The following is a 19,771-nucleotide window of genomic DNA, read 5'->3' as shown; positions in this document are numbered from 1 at the left end:
TTCTACCTTAAGAGGAGAGAAAGAGCAAATCGAACCCAAGTAAGCAGACAGAAATAATGAATGATAAGAGAAGGAAAAAATGGATAGAAAATAGACAAATGATAAAGAAAATAATGAAACAAAAAGCTGGTTCTTTGAGGGTAGAAAAAATTGTAAATTACTTTAGCCAGGCTGACCTAGAGAAAAAGAGAAAAGACACAAATGCCAAGAATGAAAGAGGAGACATCACTAGAAATCCTACAGCCATTAAAAGGACAATAGGGAATGTATTAATAATTTTCTGCCAATAAGTGTGATCACTTACATAAAATGGATAAATTCCTTGAAAGACACAAGTTACCAAAATCAGTTTCAAGATGAAATAGAAAATCTTAGTAGCCTTATGTCTATTTAGAAAATTGAGTCTATACGTTTAATACCTCCTCAAAAGAAAAGTCCATGCCCAAATGTCATCACTGGTAAATTCTATCAAACATTTAAGAACAAAATAACACCAATCTTACACAAACTCCTTCAGAAAAAGGCAAAGGAGGGAACATTTCTCTATTACATTTATGAGGCCAGTAATACCTTCATAAGCATTATAAGAAAAGAGAACTACAGGCTAATATTCCTCATGGAAACAATACAAAAATCTTTAACAGCAACAATAACCACCACAAATGACCAAAGAATGAAGACTCAAACTTTCTGATTTCAAACCTTGCTACAAAGCAACGAAAATAAATATGTTACTGTCATAAGGATAGACATATTGATCAATGAAATAGAATTTAGAGTTCAGAAATAGAACCATATGTCTATGGTCAGCTGAATTTGACAAGGTGCCAAGACTATTCAACGGGGAAAGGATTATCTTTTTGAAAAATGGTGCTTAAACAACTGATGATACACATGCAAAAAAATGAAATTTGACCCTTACCTCATACCATATAAAAAAAGTAACCCCAGGGCTTCCCTGGTGGCGCAATGGTTGGGAGTCCGCCTGCCGATGCAGGGGACACGGATTCGTGCCCCGGTCCGGGAAGATCCCACGTGCCATGGAGCGGCTAGGCCCGTGAGCCATGGCCGCTGAGCCTGTGCGTCCGGAGCCTGTGCTTCGCAATGGGAGAGGCCACAACAGTGACAGGCCCACGTACCGTTAAAAAAAAAAAAAAAAAAAAAAATTAACCCCAAATTGATCATACACCTAAATGTAAGAGCTAAAACTGTAAAACTCTTAGGAGAAAACATACTGGTAAGTCTTCATGACTTCTGGTTTGGCAATGAATCAATAGAAATGACATCAAAAGCACAAGCATCAAGAAAATGTAGATTGTACTTCATCAAAATTTAACACTTTTGTTTTTCAAAGGATACCCTAATAAACTGAAACAACCACCACAGCATAGGAGGAAATATTTACAAATCATATATCTGATAAAGGACTTCTACCTAGAATATATAAAGAATTCTTACAACTCAATAAAAAAAGGCAAATAACAATAAAAAATGAACAAAAGGTCTGAAGAGACATTTCTCCAAGGAAGATGTACAAATAGCCTATAAGCACTGGAAAAGACGCTCGGCTTTATAACTCGTCAAAGGAATACAAACCAAAACCACAACAGATACCATTTCACACCCACTGGATTGGCTAGAATAAAAAGAGAGTAAATATTGTAAGAAAAAGGAAAAATCAGAACTTGCATATACTGTTCATGGGAATACAAAATTGTGCAGCCAATTTGGAAAACAGCACGACAGTTCCTCAACATAGAGTTACCATATGGCCCAGCAATTCCACTACTAGGTGTATACCCAAGAGAAACGGAAACATATGCCCACATAAAACATGTTCAGGAATGTTCATAATAGCATTATTCACAATAGCTAAAAGATGAAAACAAACCAAATGTGCATCAGATACATGTATAAGTGAATCACATTGCTGTACACCTGAAACTGTCACAACATTGTTAATCAACTATACTCCAATACCAAATAAAAAATTAAAAAAAAAGAGAGAAAACAAATGTCCATCAGCCAACTCTGAATGAATGAACAATGTGTGAAATAACCATACAGGTAACATTTTTCAGGCATAAAAATGAATGAAGTATTGATACACGCCACAACAGGGATGAACCTTAAAAACATTATGCTAAGTGAAAAAGCCAGTCACAAAAGATAATATATGATTTCATTTACATAAAATGTCCAGAATTGCCAAAACTATAGACAGAAGGTAAATTAGTGGGTGCTTAGGATTAGAGTCAGGGGAGGGAAGTGAGTGAGTGAGGTGACAATTTAAAAAGATTAAAGATCCCACATGCTGCGGAGCAACTAAGCCTGTGGGCCACAACTACTAAAGTCTGTGCACCTAGAGCCCGTTTATCTTGTTCTCTGCAACAAGAGAAATGACTGCAACGAGAAGCCTGCTCACCGCAAGTAAAGAAATCCTGTGTGCAGCAACGAAGACCTGACATGGCCAAAAATGAAAATAATTTAAAAAAAAAAGTAGAGTTTCTTTTCTTTTTAATATAAATTTATTTATTTTTGGCTGCGTTGGGTTTTCGTTGCTGCATGCAGGCTTTCTCTGGTTGTGGTGAGCGGGGACTACTCTTTGTTGCGGTGTGCATGCTTCTCATTGCAGTGGCTTCTCTTGTTGCAGAGCATAGGCTCTAGGCGCACAGGCTTCAGTAGTTGTGGCACGTGGGCTCAGTAGTTGTGGCTTGCGGGCTCTAGAGCGCAGGCTCAGTAGTTGTTGCACACGGGCTTAGTTGCTCCATAGCATGTGGGACCTTCTCAGTCCAGGGCTCGAACCCGTGTCCCCTGCATTGGCAGGTGGATTCTTAACCATTGCACCACCAGGAAAGCCCCAGGGTTTCTTTCTGAGGTGAAAGCTGTAGTGATCACTGTACATATCTGTAAATGTATTAAAATCATTGAGTTGTACACTTTTTTTTAGATTTTATTATTTTAAAAAACTTTTATTATAGAAAATTTCAAACATACATAAAAGTAGAATAGTGTAATAAAGCCCCATGAATCCATCAATTAGCTTCAAGAATTATCAACACATGGCCAATCTCATATCATCTATATCATTCTCTTGTCCTCTCTCCTTTTTTTTTTTAAAATAGTAGGTCCTTGTTGGTTATTCATTTTAAATATAGTAGTGTGTACATGTCAATCCAAACCAAATAACTGGGTGAACTGTGTGGTATATGAATTATCTTTCAACAAAGCAGTTTTGAAACAAACAAAAATCCTTAACAAAACTGCAGTAAATGAAATCCAGCCACACACACACACACACACACACACAAACACACACACACACAAACTCCATAACCAAGTATGAATTTTCCCTGGTATGCAAAGTTGATTTAACATTTTAATATCAGTCCATGTAATTCAGCATATTAGCAGAATGAAGGGGAAAAATCTATATACAGAAAAAGCATTTGACAAAATTCAACACCGATTTGCAATAAAAACTCTTAGCATATTAGGAAGAGCAGGGAACTTCCTCAGCCTCATAAAGGGTATAAATGAAAAACTCACAGCTGACATCACACTTCATGGTGAAAGACTGAATGCTTTTCCCCTAAAATTGGGTACTATGCAAGAATGTCTGCCCTCACAACTCCTATTCAACATTCGGTTGGAGATATTAGCCAATGCAATAAGGCAATGGGGGAGGGGAGGCATTTAGGTTGGTAAGGAAGATATAATGCTGCCTTTGTTTCCAGAAGACATGATAGTGTACATCAAAAACCTTGCGGCATCTCCAAAAAAGCTAGTAGAATTAATAAGTATATTTAGCAATGTCACAAGATATAAGGGCTCCATACAAAAATCAATTATGTTTCTATGTAGCAGCAGTGAACAATCAAAAATTAAACATTTTAAATATCATTTACAATAGCATCAAAAATATTAAATACTTAGGGATAAATTTAACAAAAATTGTTTAAGACTTACACACTGAAAATTAAAACACATTGCTGAGAGGTTTTAAAGAAGGCCTACTAAATGAAGAGACACTCGAATTATAGTTTGGAAGATTTGATATTGTTTGTTAATGTCAGTTCTCCCCAAATTTATCTATATATTCAACATAAATCATTCAAAATTCCAGCAGCATTTTTTGGTAGACATTGGTAGGCTGATTTAAAAACTTACATGGAAATGCAAAGGGGTGAAATAAAGACTATGGTATTAGTGAAAATATAGACATACAGCTCAATGGAGCAGAATAGACTTCCATATATAGGGTAAGTTGATTTTTTTTAAACAAGGGTGCTAAGATAATAAATGGGGAAAAGATAGTGTTTTCAGCAAATTATACTGGAAAAACTAGATATCCATACAGAAAAAAAAATGTACCTCACCCCTTTAATGTATGCCATACATAAATCAACTTGAAATAGATTTTATCTAAATCAAAAACTAAAACTATACAAGTTCTGGACAAAAACATAGGAGAAAGGCATATGTGATCTTGGGGTAGGCAAAGATTTCTAAGATAGGACAAAACGTATGCATGAACCTTTAACAAAAATTGATAAACTGAACTTCATCAAAATTGAAAACTATTCTTCATCACAGCAAGATCTTTTTTGACTCACCTCCTAGAGTAATGAAAATAAAAACAAAAATAAACAAACGGGACCTAATTAAACTTAAAAGCTTTTTGCACAGCAAAGGAAACCATAAACAAGACAAAGAGACAACACACAGAATGGGAGAAAATATTTACAAATGATGTAACTGACAAGGGATTAGTCTCCAAAATTTACAAACAGCTCATGTGGCTTAACATCATCAAAACAAACAACCCAAACAAAAAATGGGCAGAAGGCCTAAACAGACATTCCTCCGAAGAAGACATACAGATGGCCCACAAACACATGAAAAGATGCTCAACATCACCAATTATTAGAGAAATGCAAATCAAAACTATAATGAGGTATCACCTCACACCAGTCAAAATGGCTATCATCAAAAAATCCACAAGCAACAAATGCTGGAGAGGATGTGGAGAGAAGGGAACCCTCCTACACTGTTGGTAGGAATTTAAATTGGTACAGCCACGATGGAGAAGAGTATGGAGGTTCCTTAAAAAACTGAAAAAAGAGCTACCATATGATCCTGCAGTTCCACTCCTGGGCATATATCCAGAGAAAAACATGGTCCAAAAGGATACATGCACCCGGATGTTCATTGCAGCAATGTTTACAGTAGCCAAGACATGGAAGCAACCTATGTGTCCATCAATAGAGGAATGGATAAAGAAGATGTGGTACCTATATACAAAGGAATATTACTAAGCCATTAAAAATGAATTAATGCCATTTGCAGCATCATGGTTGGACCTAGAGATTGTCATATTGAGTGAAGTTAAGTCAGAGGAAGAGAAATATACGATACTGCGAATATGTGGAATCTAAAAAGAAATGAAACAAATGAACTTATTTACAAAACAGAAACAGACTCACAGACTTACAGAACAAACTAATGGTTACCAGGGGGGAAGGGGACAGTTAGGGAGTGTGGGACTGACATGTATACACTGTTATATTTTAAATGGATAACCAACAAGGACCTACTTTGTAACACAGGGAACTCTGCTCAATATTATGTTACAAGCTAAATGGGAAAAGAATTTGAAAAAGAATAGATATATGTATATGTGTAACTGAATCACTTCACCATACACCTGAAACTATCACAACATTGTTAATCAACTATACTCCAATATAAAATAAAAAGTTAAAAATAAAATGATAAATTTTAAAAAAACAAATGTTACTTTGTTTATCCTCTTATGTACTAAAACAACAAAGTCCATATTTTTCAAAGCCTTGTATCATGTTAAATATCAACTTTTCCTTAATGATTAAATCCCTATTGATCTTTTTAAAAATAAATAATAAAATAAATTAATATAAAAATATTTTACAGTTAAAAAGTCCTAGCCACCATCTGAGTCTTCAGCAAGTTGTAGTAGTAACATCAAGGATCACTCATCACGGACCACCATAAGAAATATAATAATAATGAAAATGTTTGAAATATTGAATTATCAAAATGTGACACAGAGACATGAAGTGAGCAAATATTTTGGAAAAATGGTGCCAATAGCCTTGCTCAATGCAGGGTTGCCACAAACCTTCAATTTGTAAAAAAGCAGTATCTGTGAAGCATGATAAAATGAGGTATGCCTTACATAATAAAAATAATAAATATTATATATATACATATATATATACACACACACATATTCCCAGCAATTCCACTCCTACATATTTACTCAAGAGAAACGAAAACATGTGCACAGAATTGTACACAAATATTCATACCAGTTTTATTCATAATAGCCAAAAACTGTCAACTCAAATTTTAATCAATAGGTGAATGCATAAAAAATTGTAGTACACCCATACAGTGCAATACTATACAGCAACAAAAAGGAACTACTGATATACAAAGCAACGTGGATGAATTGCAAAAACGTTACACTGAACAAAAGGAGCCAGGTACAAAAGTAGAGATTATTTTATGATTGTTTATATGAAACTCTAGGAAACAGAATCTCTAGTGATAGAAAGCAGATAAATTGTTGCCTAGGGCTGAACATGTGAATTGTAATAACCAGGAAAGGGCATGAGGAAAACCTTTAGTGATGAAAGTATTCTGCATCTTGAACATGGTAGTGGTTACTTGGGTGTATACACTTATCAAAACTCATTAAACTGTACACTTGAAATGTATGCATAATATTATTTGTAAATTTTACTTCAAAAATTTAAAAACTTTCTACATACTAGCAACAAATGATGGAAAACTGAAATTTAAAATTCTATTTATAATAGCATCAAACATACTAAATATAAATTTATCAAAATATGTGCAAGACCTGTACACTGAAAACTAGACCTCGAGTTACCTCATTTGTCATTCACCATTTCCACCTTGAGATTTTTTTTTTTTTTTTGCAGTACGCGGGCCTCTCTCACTGTTGTGGCCTCTCCTGTTGAGAAGCACAGGCTCCGGACGCGCAGGCTCACCGGCCATGGCTCACGGGCCCAGCCGCTCCGCGGCACGTGGGATCTTCCCAGCAGGGCACGAACCCATGTCCCCTGCATCGGCAGGCGGACTCTCAACCACTGTGACACCAGGGAAGCCCCCCACCTTGAGGTTTTATGTTTAAATTTTTTAAAGTAGTTAAATAGAGTGAGAATTATAAAGTGTAATATTTTTGCTTCGTAAGTACAAATTTTAATTAATGCAAAAAATACTTTATTGAACTGTAGTAATATCTTTTAAACTGAAAATTCTTTTTTAATCACTAATTTAAAACTAAATACAGGAAATGCTTATTATGGAAAATAATTTTGTCATATAGAGGAGGAGATGTTTAGAAATTATTTGCTTTGTGGTGTCAAATATATCACATATACGTCACTGGTCATATCTCCCCTACACTGGATGAAATGACTTGAAGTGATCTTCTTCTAAGTACATGCCTATGTTTGAATCTTGGTTCCACCACTTGCTATCTTTATGATCTTGAGCAAATTGTTCCTTCATTTCCACAAATTAAAATGGGAATAACAGCAGTACGTATACCTAAATCATAAGCCTGTTGTGGGAATTAAATGAGTTAATGCATGTAAATTACCTAGTACAATGCCTAGCACATGGTAAGTGCTCAATAAATACTAACTTCTGTGATGACGGTCAAGCTCATAATATATTTACCATGCCTGACAAACATTAAGCTTGAAGTATTAGTTACCTTATTATGTGACAAGACTTTTTTCCCCTTTAGGCTCCTGTGATTAGTTAGAATGACCAGAGTTGCCTATATTTGAATTTTTATTATAAGTTAGACAGGAATCATAAAAGCCATAAATCTGTGGATAAAGAAATCGGGGACCATAAAGGTTAGATTATATGCTCCAGTTAGTAGGATCAGAACCAGCCTCCAAGACTTCTAACTCTGGATCTAGTCTCTTAATCTTGGTATCTATCTATAATCCTTTTTAAAGGTGACTCTCCAGTTAACAGAATAAAAACAAAGTACTTCTTATCTAAATAATACATAATATTAATATTTCAGACCTCAACCAAGACAGTTCTAAAAGCCCTGGACACAAGTTCCTAAAGCTGATGCCGAAGTTCCCCTTCCCCTACCCCAAGTGATTCAACTATATGAAGTTATTAATCATCAGTTAACTAGAAAATTACATTAATCAGAGCATCTCATCCCACTGGCAAAAGACGGTGTTTCTGAAACTAAAATGACGTGTTGGAGCAGTGATGAGGAAAACTCTACTACTCATAAAATTGTCAGCTGCTCTACAAAGAGCGTTTGGTCCTTCTTACTCTGAGCTATATCTCCATAGTGATTCTCAACCTCAATTGTTCCTTATCTTACAGAATAATATTTTAGAATTTTTAGTCTTATTATCCTATACTTAAGGAATGCACCATATATCTTACTTGTCATGGCATCTGATCTGTCTCCGCTCCACTCCATCTCCCAAATGCCTGGCAGCATATGATGAGTAAATTAATGAATTAATATATGTTGATGGATGTCATTAGAAATTTTAGAGAAGGAAAACTGTCTTTATCCAAATGACTGCTTATTGCTTGAGCTTTTGATGTACTTAGGCAGTCTCTAATAAACCGATAAAAATTTAACTATTGAGCAGATTTCATATTCTTGCTTCCTAACCCCATTGGCAAATCCAAGTGGGAAGCAAATATATGATTTGGTGAGCCTGGAGCTGGAGCAAAGATGATCTAATGGCTAATATTCATGCCTAAGGCAGGCATCTCCTCTGTGGCTTACATCTGATGGTCTGGGCAGACTGTCTCTAAATGGTCCCATTTCTTACTGGTGGCTTCTCCGAAGGGTAGCTTGGAAAGGCTTTTGGCCGTCCTCAAGCCCTTACCTCAATTTTCACCAGATGCTCTCAAGGTTTCTTAGAAAAGTGTGTTGGTTACACCAATGCAATTTCAAGATAAAGCCCAGACCCCCACCCCAACCCCCATTCCTACCAGACTGCAGCCCCTAAGCCCCTTCTATGCAAATTCTGAATTCTCCATATATGTATTCGACAATTATATTGAGTAGCTACTAAGTGCCAGGTGCTCACGATATGGCAGTGAAAACGAAACAAAAAGCCAACAAAAATTGCTGCCCTCCTGGAGCTTACATCCCAGTTGGAAGAAACAAATGATAAATGTCAGATGGGAAGGGGGAGGGAGAATACTGACGGTGGGCTAAGAGTGTGGCAGTTTTAAATATAACACCAGGGAAGGCATCACTGAGAACATGATATTTTCATGAAGACTTGAAGTGAGATATGTGGATATGTGGGGGAAGTGCATTCCAGATCAAGGAATCAATGCAAAAGGCCAGAGACAGGATGCTGTATTCAAGAAACAAGAAGAGGCCAATGTGATGGAAACAAAGTGAGCAAGGAGAGTAGCAGGAAATGAGGTGAGAGAAGTAGTGCAACTCCAAAGACTTTAGATTTATTCCAAGGGAGATGAGGTGATAATTTGAAGGTTTAAAACAGAAGAGAAAAATACATGCCGTTTGGTGGTGTGGACATAAGACAAAGACAATTAGCACAGAATACATAGGTGAAAATTAATTGTTTGGAACCTAACGGTTAAGCCTGGTTAGAAGGGCTATGTATAACAGAGAAAGGAAAGATAGCTTATTTTGCAGGAAGCACTTAAGGATTTCAGAAAACAATTCGTTGCAGGTAAAAATAGGCAGTATTTGTTGACTGATGCAGCTTAAGTGATGTAGGAAAGAGAATTTTATGTATGGCAGCCTTACGGACTTTGAAGATAGTGACTAAATGTTTGTGAGGATTAGCTAGTTTGTGTGTGTGGGGGAAGTGAACATGTTAGATCAGAGGCACTGAGAGGAAAGCTAATTAAGCACTGGAGGTACTGGAAAAGATTCATCTTTAGGTAAGGAGCTGGATTAGACGAAGTTGGAAAAAATGCAAAAGTAATTTGACATTTTTACAGTTAAGGATTCAGTAAATGTTTAACTGTTGGAACAGGCTGAAGTATGGAGGAACTGAGTTAAGTGACAATCTAGCAAGGGATACAAACATAGGCAGAAGGGTTTCTAAATTTTTCTATGCAACTCTGAAGATTTTTTTTTTCTTTTACAATTATTTTGGGCATGTGTAGTTTCTGACTTCAGTGTCCTGCCCAAGCTTGCTAAGACGGGCTTTTTCTTGAACCACTGTAAGCTGTTACTCCTAAATCACTGAAACCTTCTATATTATTGGATTGCTGAAACATTTTTGGATTGCTCAACAAGTATATGCAGAGTAACAAAATTTTCTCCTTTTCCTTGGTTTTGAGGAACCCATCTTCCTTTATAAAATCTCTAAAATTGGTTTTCACTACTGATTCTTAGCCAACCAGATCTCTAACAGGTGCCCCTAAACCCTAAGGGCTACTCCCAAACTCAATGCCAAAATTTCAGAAGGTGGTTTTGTTGGTTTTTTTCAACTTGAAAATGCTATACTATGGCAAACTGAGGAAAAAATAACTACCTACCAGTCTGTAGACTGTTGTACCATTCGGTGTAGGTGTAGAAGAGATTATAACAAATCAAAGATCTAATACTTTAAGAGATTACTTCTCAGATCCCCATCTGAAAAATGGGTAGGACAATAACTGTTACTTACAGTTAGTAGGATTCTTTTGAGTATTAGGCAAGCAACGCGCTTAAGATGCTTAGTACACCTCCCAGCACGTAAAGTGCTTACGAATGTTAGCAACTGTGTAATCCCTTGTGGTAAGCACAGCTCCACTCTACAAATGAGGAAAAAAGATCAGAAGTGACACAGAGACCCAAAGTCACAAAGAGGCAGAGCAGAAGTTAGTTCACTCCAATACATACTGAGGCTTCCATTGTGCTGTTCTACAAAGCGCAGAGGGGATCAGGAAGTGAAGAAGTAGACCCCTAGAGAGAGAGAGAGACACACACACACACACACACACACACACAATCACCTGCTCCCACAACTGTAGAGTCAGGAAGGGAAGAAAAGGGTATGAAATCCAGAACAATACAAAAAGTGCCAGTTCCCCCAGAGTCAAAGACAAGGGTACCCTGGCTGCCCACAGCACTCAGAAGTCTGAGCCACCTCATGGACACAGCCATAACCACTCAGGGACACTTACAAGAACTTCTATAAAGACTCCTTCTCAAATCAGAAGGTGGCCTCAGAGCAATCCCTTGGCACCCATCTTTTACTCTGTACGAGCATACAGACTGCTGAGTTTTCCAAGAATCTAGACCATCTGAATTACTCATCACTGATTTATATGAAGGAATATGCGAGGCTTTAAGAGGCGCTATTCTGAATTTACCTTGAAGGACTTTCCTGGAAAAGATGCCTTAAAGAAAAAAACCAGTAAGTTTAGTGCTTAAGGTTCCAACACTTCAACAAAGTGTGCTGCCCAGCTACTGAGATGAAGAGTCAAAGTTAGACTTATTTCCTAGGAACAAAAACCAAAAGTCTGTCGTTAAAGCTCTAAACCTAGTCAATTACTTGGAGTAAGGAAAAGGGCTGAAGGACTAACACCTAAAAAGCTGGAAACAAAGACACATACACTTCCAGGTGTGGATTTTTATTTTCACAAAGAGACAACAATGCCTTCCCACATACAAGTATTTACAAAACCCAACTGATTCACCAATCTAGAACCTGGGTTTTTTTTTTTTTCCACTTCTCAACATAGTTGGGAATATGGAAACATTAATACCCACACAATTCCCAGAGATGGAATTTATCCATCAAACAGTGCAGATTACCTAAAAGTGCACTTACCTGCACAACTCAGTCTAAGAACCTCAGTGATACAAACCTCATGGCCAAGGTTTCAGTAATCTATTTGGTTTCATACCATGCAAACCTGAACAAGTGTGCTGCTACACTAAACTGAAAATCGGTTCTCATTTTACAATTAAAAAGGTTCTCAACGCTTTAGCAACTATACAGAATATGAAGGTTTATTTCAAAAAAGAGTACATTTTTTAAAACCAGGATACACAGATGCACTTAATGTAACAGTACCTTCTGCAAAAATAGGTTACATAATACTCAGAAATGCAAGGAACAATCTTATTCTCTAAAAATTAAACAGCAGACTTTTTAAGCTTAAACAGCCTTCAAAATGGAGGCTGAAAATGCTTGGTGACAAGAAGTAACTCTAGAGCCTGACACCACAGAGCTAATGCCGGAAATTAAACTACGACCACACACCTGCAAACTACGCTTTATATTCACACAGCATTAAAATGGTTTTGATTCCTATCTTTTCAAATGTGTCTTGGTGCTGCAAGAAAAAAAGTTGAATGATACACAAAACTATTAAAAGTTACAACAGAACTATTTAAACATCTTCTCCAAAATTGAGAAAAGCAATCATGTTAAATTTTAAAAAAAGAGAAAAAAGAAAAAGTCTGACAGAAATCCCAAGCAAGTCAGAGGTCCTCTTCATAAGTAGTCAAGTAAAGTTTACAGGAGATTTCAATAAATTATCTTGAAACCGTGGCAGAGAGCTAATTTTCAGAATCGTCGTGGAGGTCCACCCTTAAATGGCTTAAATCCAGAGCCACTTCCTCTTGGCATGGAATTGCCACTGATTTGTACAATTCTATTAATTGGGGATGCATTACTGAAAAAGGTTTAAAAGAAAAAAATGTCAGAGAACAAAAGAACAAATAATTACAGCTAATACCTAAAAAGTGATTATCATTTAACAGACACTGTTCTTTGTACTTTACACATATTAAATAATTTACTATTTTAACAGTCCTGTGAGGTATGTACCATTACTAACCCCACTTTCCTGATGAAGAAAGACAGATCTAGAAGCTAAGTAACTTGCCCAGGATCACAATGGTGATCTGATAATAAATGGTGGTGTGAGGATTTCAACTCAGGCAACCTCACGTCAAAGCCTGCCTCTTAGTAAGCCATTTAATGGTCTGTGAATGAATGGACTGGAGCAGTGTTTCTCAAAGTGTGGCCCCCAGATCTGCAGCATCAACTAGGAACTTGAACCTCTGAACTACAGGACATCATTCAAGAAATATTTTTGGAATTTCTTTTATATGTATAATGCAACACAGTAGGTACGAACGGATAATACAGGAATAAAGACCCACCCCAAAATCCTACAACAAATTTGGGAGGGAAAAACCCATGGTGAAATGGTTTAAGTAGGATAAAACCAAATTACAGAAAGGTCTGGATGCCAGGCTGAGGAATCTGGATTAGATCCTGTAACCTAAAGAAGCTGTTTGTAAGTTTTGGAGCAAGTAAACAGTGTAAGAAAACAGTCCCAACGGTTAAATTTAGAAATAACATGAAAAATGGAGGAGAGAAAACACTCATTTGGGAAGATCTGATAGGAGCTGAAATGAGCAAGAAGACAAAGCTACCACAAATATATTTTTTTAACTGAACCATACTTAGAAATTTATGCTAGGAGTGGAGAAAGATAAAGATGAGGCCCAGTCTGGCAATGGCAAATCAAAAGAAGCTGGAGACAACAACTGAAACATAAAGGTTTTAAACAGCAGAGGAATGAGTTTGCTTGTGACCCTGAATTTCTGGAGACCTCCAAGCATTTACATGGAGATCATGATATAAAGCTAAAACTAAAAAACAGTATCTAAAATCCAACCGTGTGAAGGAGCCAATAAGTAAATTAAAAAGGTAGAAAAGAAAATTATGGTACATTAGAAAACAGAGGAATGTTTTAAAAAAGGAAAAGCAACAGTGCTTAACCACTAAGGAGCCCAAGAACTAAGAAAATAAAGGAATCTATATTTGTCAAGAAAAAAGGTATTGGTGACCTTTAATAACCAAGGACAGAATGAGTGACAAGGCTGTGCAGGGCACAAGTATAGTAAACAGTCACTTAAGTTTGAGGCTAGAAGCAACCAATAGAAGAGTAGTAACTTGGATCACTGAGCCAAGCCACTGTTCTCTTCTAAGACAGATGAATGGGAAAGAAAAAAGGGCATGGGAGAGAGAGAGGCCAAACACTTGCCAGCTGAAGGGCCACAATGGATGTTGGTATGAAGAGAAAAGAAAGCTCGTCTCCTAGCATTTGAACAGGCTTTGGGATAAATGTCCAAAAATTTTGCTAGACCTATTTGAAAAGGGAGGAAGCAGAACATACTTTCAGTTTCTTCTTCCTTTCTAGGAATTTTCAGAATGATAGTGAACAAGAAGATGGTTCCAACATGAAATTAAAAAGCTTCATTATCTACTGGATTCTGACATAAATACCTACCTGTATCGAGACTGATATGCCAGAATGTCAATCAATTAACTTACAATGAGGAATGTTAACTCACAAATTAACATCAGCTGCCCTGGAGATTTTGGGTTAATATGAGGAAATATCTGGGCAGACCTAGGGTTGTTACTAGTTACAATTCAATCTCTCAGAAACTATAATGACCTTTAAGGAAAAGGAAAAAGGTTTGGTTGCATGCTGGCAGAAAAGTCTTAACTGATTAACTACTTACCTTGTATGCTGCGTTATCATGCCTGCTCCTGTCCGGCCATCACCCATTCGCCTTGCATCATGATAGCTAGGCCCTTGAGAAGGTGGACCATGCCATTCTTTCCTTGGTCCACTTGTGTCCCGTCCATGGCGGTCAACCACATGTCGTTCTTCAGGATAGTGCTAAAGAATAACATATTAAAAGAAAAATCAGGACAGACTCAGCCTCAGGCCAATTTACTTAAGGTGTACTTTCTTTTTTTTTGATAAATTTATTTTATTTATTTTTGGCTGTGTTGGGTCTTTGCTGCTGCACGCAGGCTTTCTCTAGTTGCGGCAAGCGGGGGCTACTCTTCATTGCGGTGCGTGGGCTTCTCATTGCAGTGGCTTCTCTTGTTGCGGAGCACAGGCTCTAGAGTGCAGGCTCAGTAGTTGTGGCCCACGGGCTTAGCTGTTCCACTGCATGTGGGATCTTCCCGGACCAGGGCTCGAACCCATGTCCCCTGCGTTGGCAGGCGGATTCTTAACCACTGTGCCACCAGGGAAGCCCCTTATGGTATACTTTTAATGTCAGAAGGAAATTAGTAAGATGTGTGAGAAGATGAAAGAATGAATAATATGAAAAAAGGTTTCTATCTACTTTGAACTAAGAAGCTTCTCAGACTTCAGGGTAGAAAAGGTAGGACGGAATATGATTCAGCACTGTTATTTCTATACCTTCTAGCACCATGTACTTTTTGACCCTTGAGTATTTCTGGGTCTATATGTAATGCCTGGATCTTCTATACATATGTAAGAAGGCATACTGAGAGGTCAAAACCTTAAGACAAATCAAGGTGGGGTATATGATCAACATGAAAATACCACATAGAAACAGGAGCTGTCATCTTACTGTACACAGTACTAGTTAGTGCTATGGCTCTTACAAGGTCTTACATCCATGACTATGAAGAAAAAAGAATAGTGAACATAAAGAAACAAAAGCAGAGAACTAAGGATCTGCAGAAAAAAAAGAGTCAAAAGTTATGATAGTTAGCCTACAGAAATCTGAAGGCGCCCTACAGAGATATGTTGGGTTGGCCAAAAGGTTCGTTCGGTTTTCCCGTAGGATGGCTCTAGTGGCGCTTAGTTGTCTTTAACTTCATTCAAAACAATTTTGTTAGATTGTATTGTGACAGCTGTCATATCAGCGTGCATTTAAAAAAAACCCAAAATTGGTGAATTTTTGTGTAGCCATTTTAATACTGAAGATGGAAGAAAAAAAGCCACATTTTTGGCATATTATGCTTTATTATTTCAAGAAAGGTAAAAACACAATTGAAACACAAAAAACGATTTGCGCGGTGTATGGAGAAGATGCTGTGACTGATCAAACGTGTCAAAGGTTGGTTTGGGAAGTACTGTGCTGAAGATTTCTCGCTGGATGATGTTCCACGGCTGGGTAGACCAGCTGAAGTTGACAGCAATCAAATCGAGACATTGAGAATAATCAACATTATACCACGTGGGAGATAGCCGACATACTCAAAATATCCAAATCAAGTGCTGAAAATCATTTGCACCAGCTTGGTTACGTGAATCGCTTTGACGTTTGGGTTCCATGTAAGTTAAGTGAAAAAAACCCTTCTTGACCGTATTTCCACATGTATTTCTCTACTGAAACGTAACGAAAATGTTCCATTTTTAAAACAAATTGTGACAGGCGATGAAAAGTGGATACTGTACTACAATGTGGAACGGAAGAGATTGTAGGGCAAGCAAAATGAACCACCACCAACCACACCAAAGGCCGGTCTTCATCCAAAGAAGGTGATGTGTATATAGTGGGATTAGAAGGGAGTCCTTCCAGAAAACCAAACAATTAACTCCGACAAGTACTGCTCCCAATTAGACCAACTGAAAGTGGCACTCAACGAAAAGCATCCAGATTAGTCAACAGAAAACGCAGAATCTTCCATCAGGATAATGCAAGACAGCATGTTTCTTTGATGACCAGGCAAAAACTGTTACAGCTTGGCTGGGAAGTTCTGATTCTTCCGCCATATTCACCAGACATTGCACCTTCGGCTTTCCACTTATTTTAGTCTTTACAAAATTCTCTTAATGGGAAAAATTTCAAGTTCCTGGAAGACTGTAAAAGGCACATGGAACAGTTCTTTGCTCAAAAAGATAAAAAGTTTTGGGAAGACGAAATTATGAAGTTGCCTGAAAAATGGCAGAAGGTAGTGGAACAAAACAGTGAATACGTTGTTCAATAAAGTTCTTGGTGAAAATAAAAATGTATTTGTACTTTTATTTGTACTTAAAAACCGAAGGAACTTTTTTGCCAAACCAATACTACAGTCAGAACAGCTTATAGACCAACACAATGAAAACCAAATTTCCAAGGGAGGAACAGGATCTCTTCCCTCAGGATACCTTTTGCAAAAAGGGTATGTGAATGCAAGGGCACTAGTCTACGAGACTTAAATTTTACTCTAACTAAGGCAGAATATCTGGATTATGTAACAAATCTTAAATGTTCTATTCAGGATAAATAGCTCAATGAATTCATCTATTGAACATTTCTACTTACTAGAAACATTAAAACTTAATAAATCCCTGCAGGCCCAAATTCATTTCAAAAATGCTTTGTAGGAAATGGAAAGTGCATAGTTGTATTAACTAGAATGCCAAGAGATTAAAAAGTTTTCTGGTAAAAAATGTTGCTACAAAACCTAATATGTATTCAAATACAAAACAGAGCACCAGAGTATACTACAGGCTGAAGGATGGAGACACACATGCACATACACACACACTTCAGAATTCTTTTCTGTATGTAATTTAAGAGAATATTCTATCTCTGCTACCGTCAACCCATATTATGCCAGTATTTCATTGACAGAATGCTTTCAAATCAGGTAAAAGGTTTTTGCTCATTTGAATTGCTAAGATATGTCCTCTGTCGAGATTCATTAACTTCTTAATAGAAAATATTCAAGTCAATAAAGTGTCACAAGAGTAAAAAAGGCAAATACAAAATATTCCACTTACCTACCTTTAAAAATAAAAGAGCAAAAAAGAGACAACTGTTTTATTTCAGTTCTATACTTTAAGCTACTTAATAAAGTGGGAGAAAAGAGAGAGTATTATAAACCAAAAAAACAACAAAAAAAAGGAAAAGGTGAAAGAGAAACACAAGTAGGAGCCCAAGATTTCCCATCCAGTTTGAAAGCCTCAATTTCTTAAAAAAGAAATAAAGCCAGTCATCATTAGGAAGGCTCATCTATCTACCAAATATAACAATTCTCAAATTTTCGCAGGAAGTTTAACAAAAATTTCAGGGCTACAATCATTTCATCATGTATGTAAGTCAAATCATTACACTGTACACCTTAAACTTACACAGTTCTTTCTGTATGTCAATTATATCTCAATAAAACTGGAAGGAAAAAAAAATTTCAGGGCTAGTATCCTGCTTCTCTGGACTACTATGTTCAACTACTGACTTGAAAATACAAGAGGCATTAAGATCTTTCACAAGAAACTCTCAATCATTCTAATCTAACTAGTCTAGTCCACACTCAAATGATACTATAGATACAATGTGTCTCATAAGTCCTTTAAATTTATTTCTGGAGAGTTGACAATAAACCTGCATAAGCATTTACCTGTGCTCCACTTCCTCGGTCTGTGATTACTCCTCTGTCTCCCTCTCTGTTTCCATAGCCTGAAGCATTACTGCGATTCCCAGGGGGAGCCCCTCTCACACTGTGCCCTGATACTTCTCTCCCAGATCTTTCTGGCCTTTCAACTCTGTTAAACAAAATCCAAAAACATACACAATCAAACTCTATTATACCTTATTTTGAAAAACCCAAATGCATTATAAACCACCACTAGCTAGTCATTAGAAACTACACAAATACCTTGCTTCTCGTTTGTCGGTGGACATGCCTCCTTCACTCTTCCAGGAGGTTGGTCTAGATGGATTGGGCCCTCCTTCTCGAGGATGTCTAGGGTGAGTGATATCAGGCCTGTCATGAATGATCACTGTCCTCCTCTCATCTCTTTCCCCTCGTACTTCTCGCCTGTCTGTTTCTCTAAGTTCGTTTCTTGGTGGTAGAGGCTCATTTCTTCTGGAATCACTGAAATTTTTGGGATACCTTTCAAAACCTGGATCTTCTCTTCGTGCAGAAGGACGTGTTTTTTTCCCTTCACTGTGACCAACAAAACGTTCTCGCCTGTTATCCAAAACAAAGAACACAGGTCCTGAGAAGTACTTACTTGGCCTTATTCTTCTTAACTTTATTTGCATAACCTACAGTAATAACACCTTCTTTAAAAATTAACTTAAGATGGAAGAGATATGGGAACATATGTATATGTATAACTGATTCACTTTGTTATAAAGCAGAAACCAACACACCATTGTAAAGCAATTATACTCCAATAAAGATGTAAAAAAAAATAATAAATAAAAATTAACTTAAGGTAAGGTGACCAAAAATAGCCACAATTATTGATAATAACCTATATTCTTTTAAATTGAGCTAAATGTCTGGCATGAAGGTTGGTTTTTTGCCATCCAAGGGAAATTACATCAAGTCACTCAAGTCACTACCAACCTGAGGGATATTTTACTGTTCTTCACAGTTGAGGCCCATCCAAAGTTAACAGTACTCCCACTTAGATAAAACCAACCTACTTAACTGTGTTATATGGTGGCCTATAAAACTAATGTTGAATACTGAATCACAGTCTCATTAACAAATACAAAAACCAAACATATGATTTGTTCTGAACACTCAGGTATGACCTGTACTTAAGATTTTAACTGAGAACCAAACTATCACTAACAAGGCTCATATACCAAATACAGCATTTTTCAACATAATCTGTTTACCTTTCAAAAGATGAAGACTGTATTGATGAACTCTCAGGAAACCTGCCCCTCTCTCGGTGATCAAAGTCATTAAATCTATTCTGTTGTCGAGAGTAGTCAGATCCGTGGCCGAATCGTGCATCTGTATCTAGAGACAACTTTTTATTCTCGCTCCAGTAAGGATCATCTCGCCTTGAAGAAAAATATTTGCTTGTTTATATAAATTAGTTTTACAACAATCAAATAACACTTACTTGGAGTCATACATACCACATGCTAGGAACTGTGGATACAGAGGGCTAATAAACTCAAGATAAAACATTGTTACAAGAACAA

At 36.9% G+C, this 19,771-nt stretch overlaps 2 protein-coding genes across 3 annotated transcripts in view; one reads left to right on the top strand and one right to left on the bottom strand.

The window, feature by feature from the left end:
• MINDY2 (MINDY lysine 48 deubiquitinase 2) overlaps positions 1-19,771 on the top strand; it is a 112,198-nt gene that overhangs the window by 90,878 nt on the left and 1,549 nt on the right. The window contains exon 11 of the transcript XR_013827299.1: positions 6,990-7,188. The gene's annotated coding sequence lies outside the window, so the exon portion shown is untranslated. The remainder of the gene's footprint in view (positions 1-6,989; positions 7,189-19,771) is intronic.
• Positions 9,022-19,771, bottom strand: part of SLTM (SAFB like transcription modulator) — a gene marked incomplete at its 5' end in the record, with an annotated part of 47,091 nt that continues 36,341 nt past the window's right edge. For both annotated transcript variants that reach the window (XM_079914577.1, XM_079914578.1), the window contains 5 exons: positions 9,022-12,723; positions 14,591-14,751; positions 18,222-18,366; positions 18,480-18,794; positions 19,457-19,627. In XM_079914577.1, the coding sequence (XP_079770703.1) occupies positions 12,615-12,723; positions 14,591-14,751; positions 18,222-18,366; positions 18,480-18,794; positions 19,457-19,627 (901 nt within the window). In that variant the 3' untranslated portion in view covers positions 9,022-12,614. The remainder of the gene's footprint in view (positions 12,724-14,590; positions 14,752-18,221; positions 18,367-18,479; positions 18,795-19,456; positions 19,628-19,771) is intronic.

The sequence above is a fragment of the Stenella coeruleoalba genome, assembly GCF_951394435.1.
Source record: "Stenella coeruleoalba genome assembly, chromosome: 2".
In the NCBI taxonomy this organism is placed as follows: Eukaryota; Metazoa; Chordata; class Mammalia; order Artiodactyla; family Delphinidae; genus Stenella; species Stenella coeruleoalba.
This window is presented reverse-complemented; position numbering and strand designations above follow the sequence as displayed.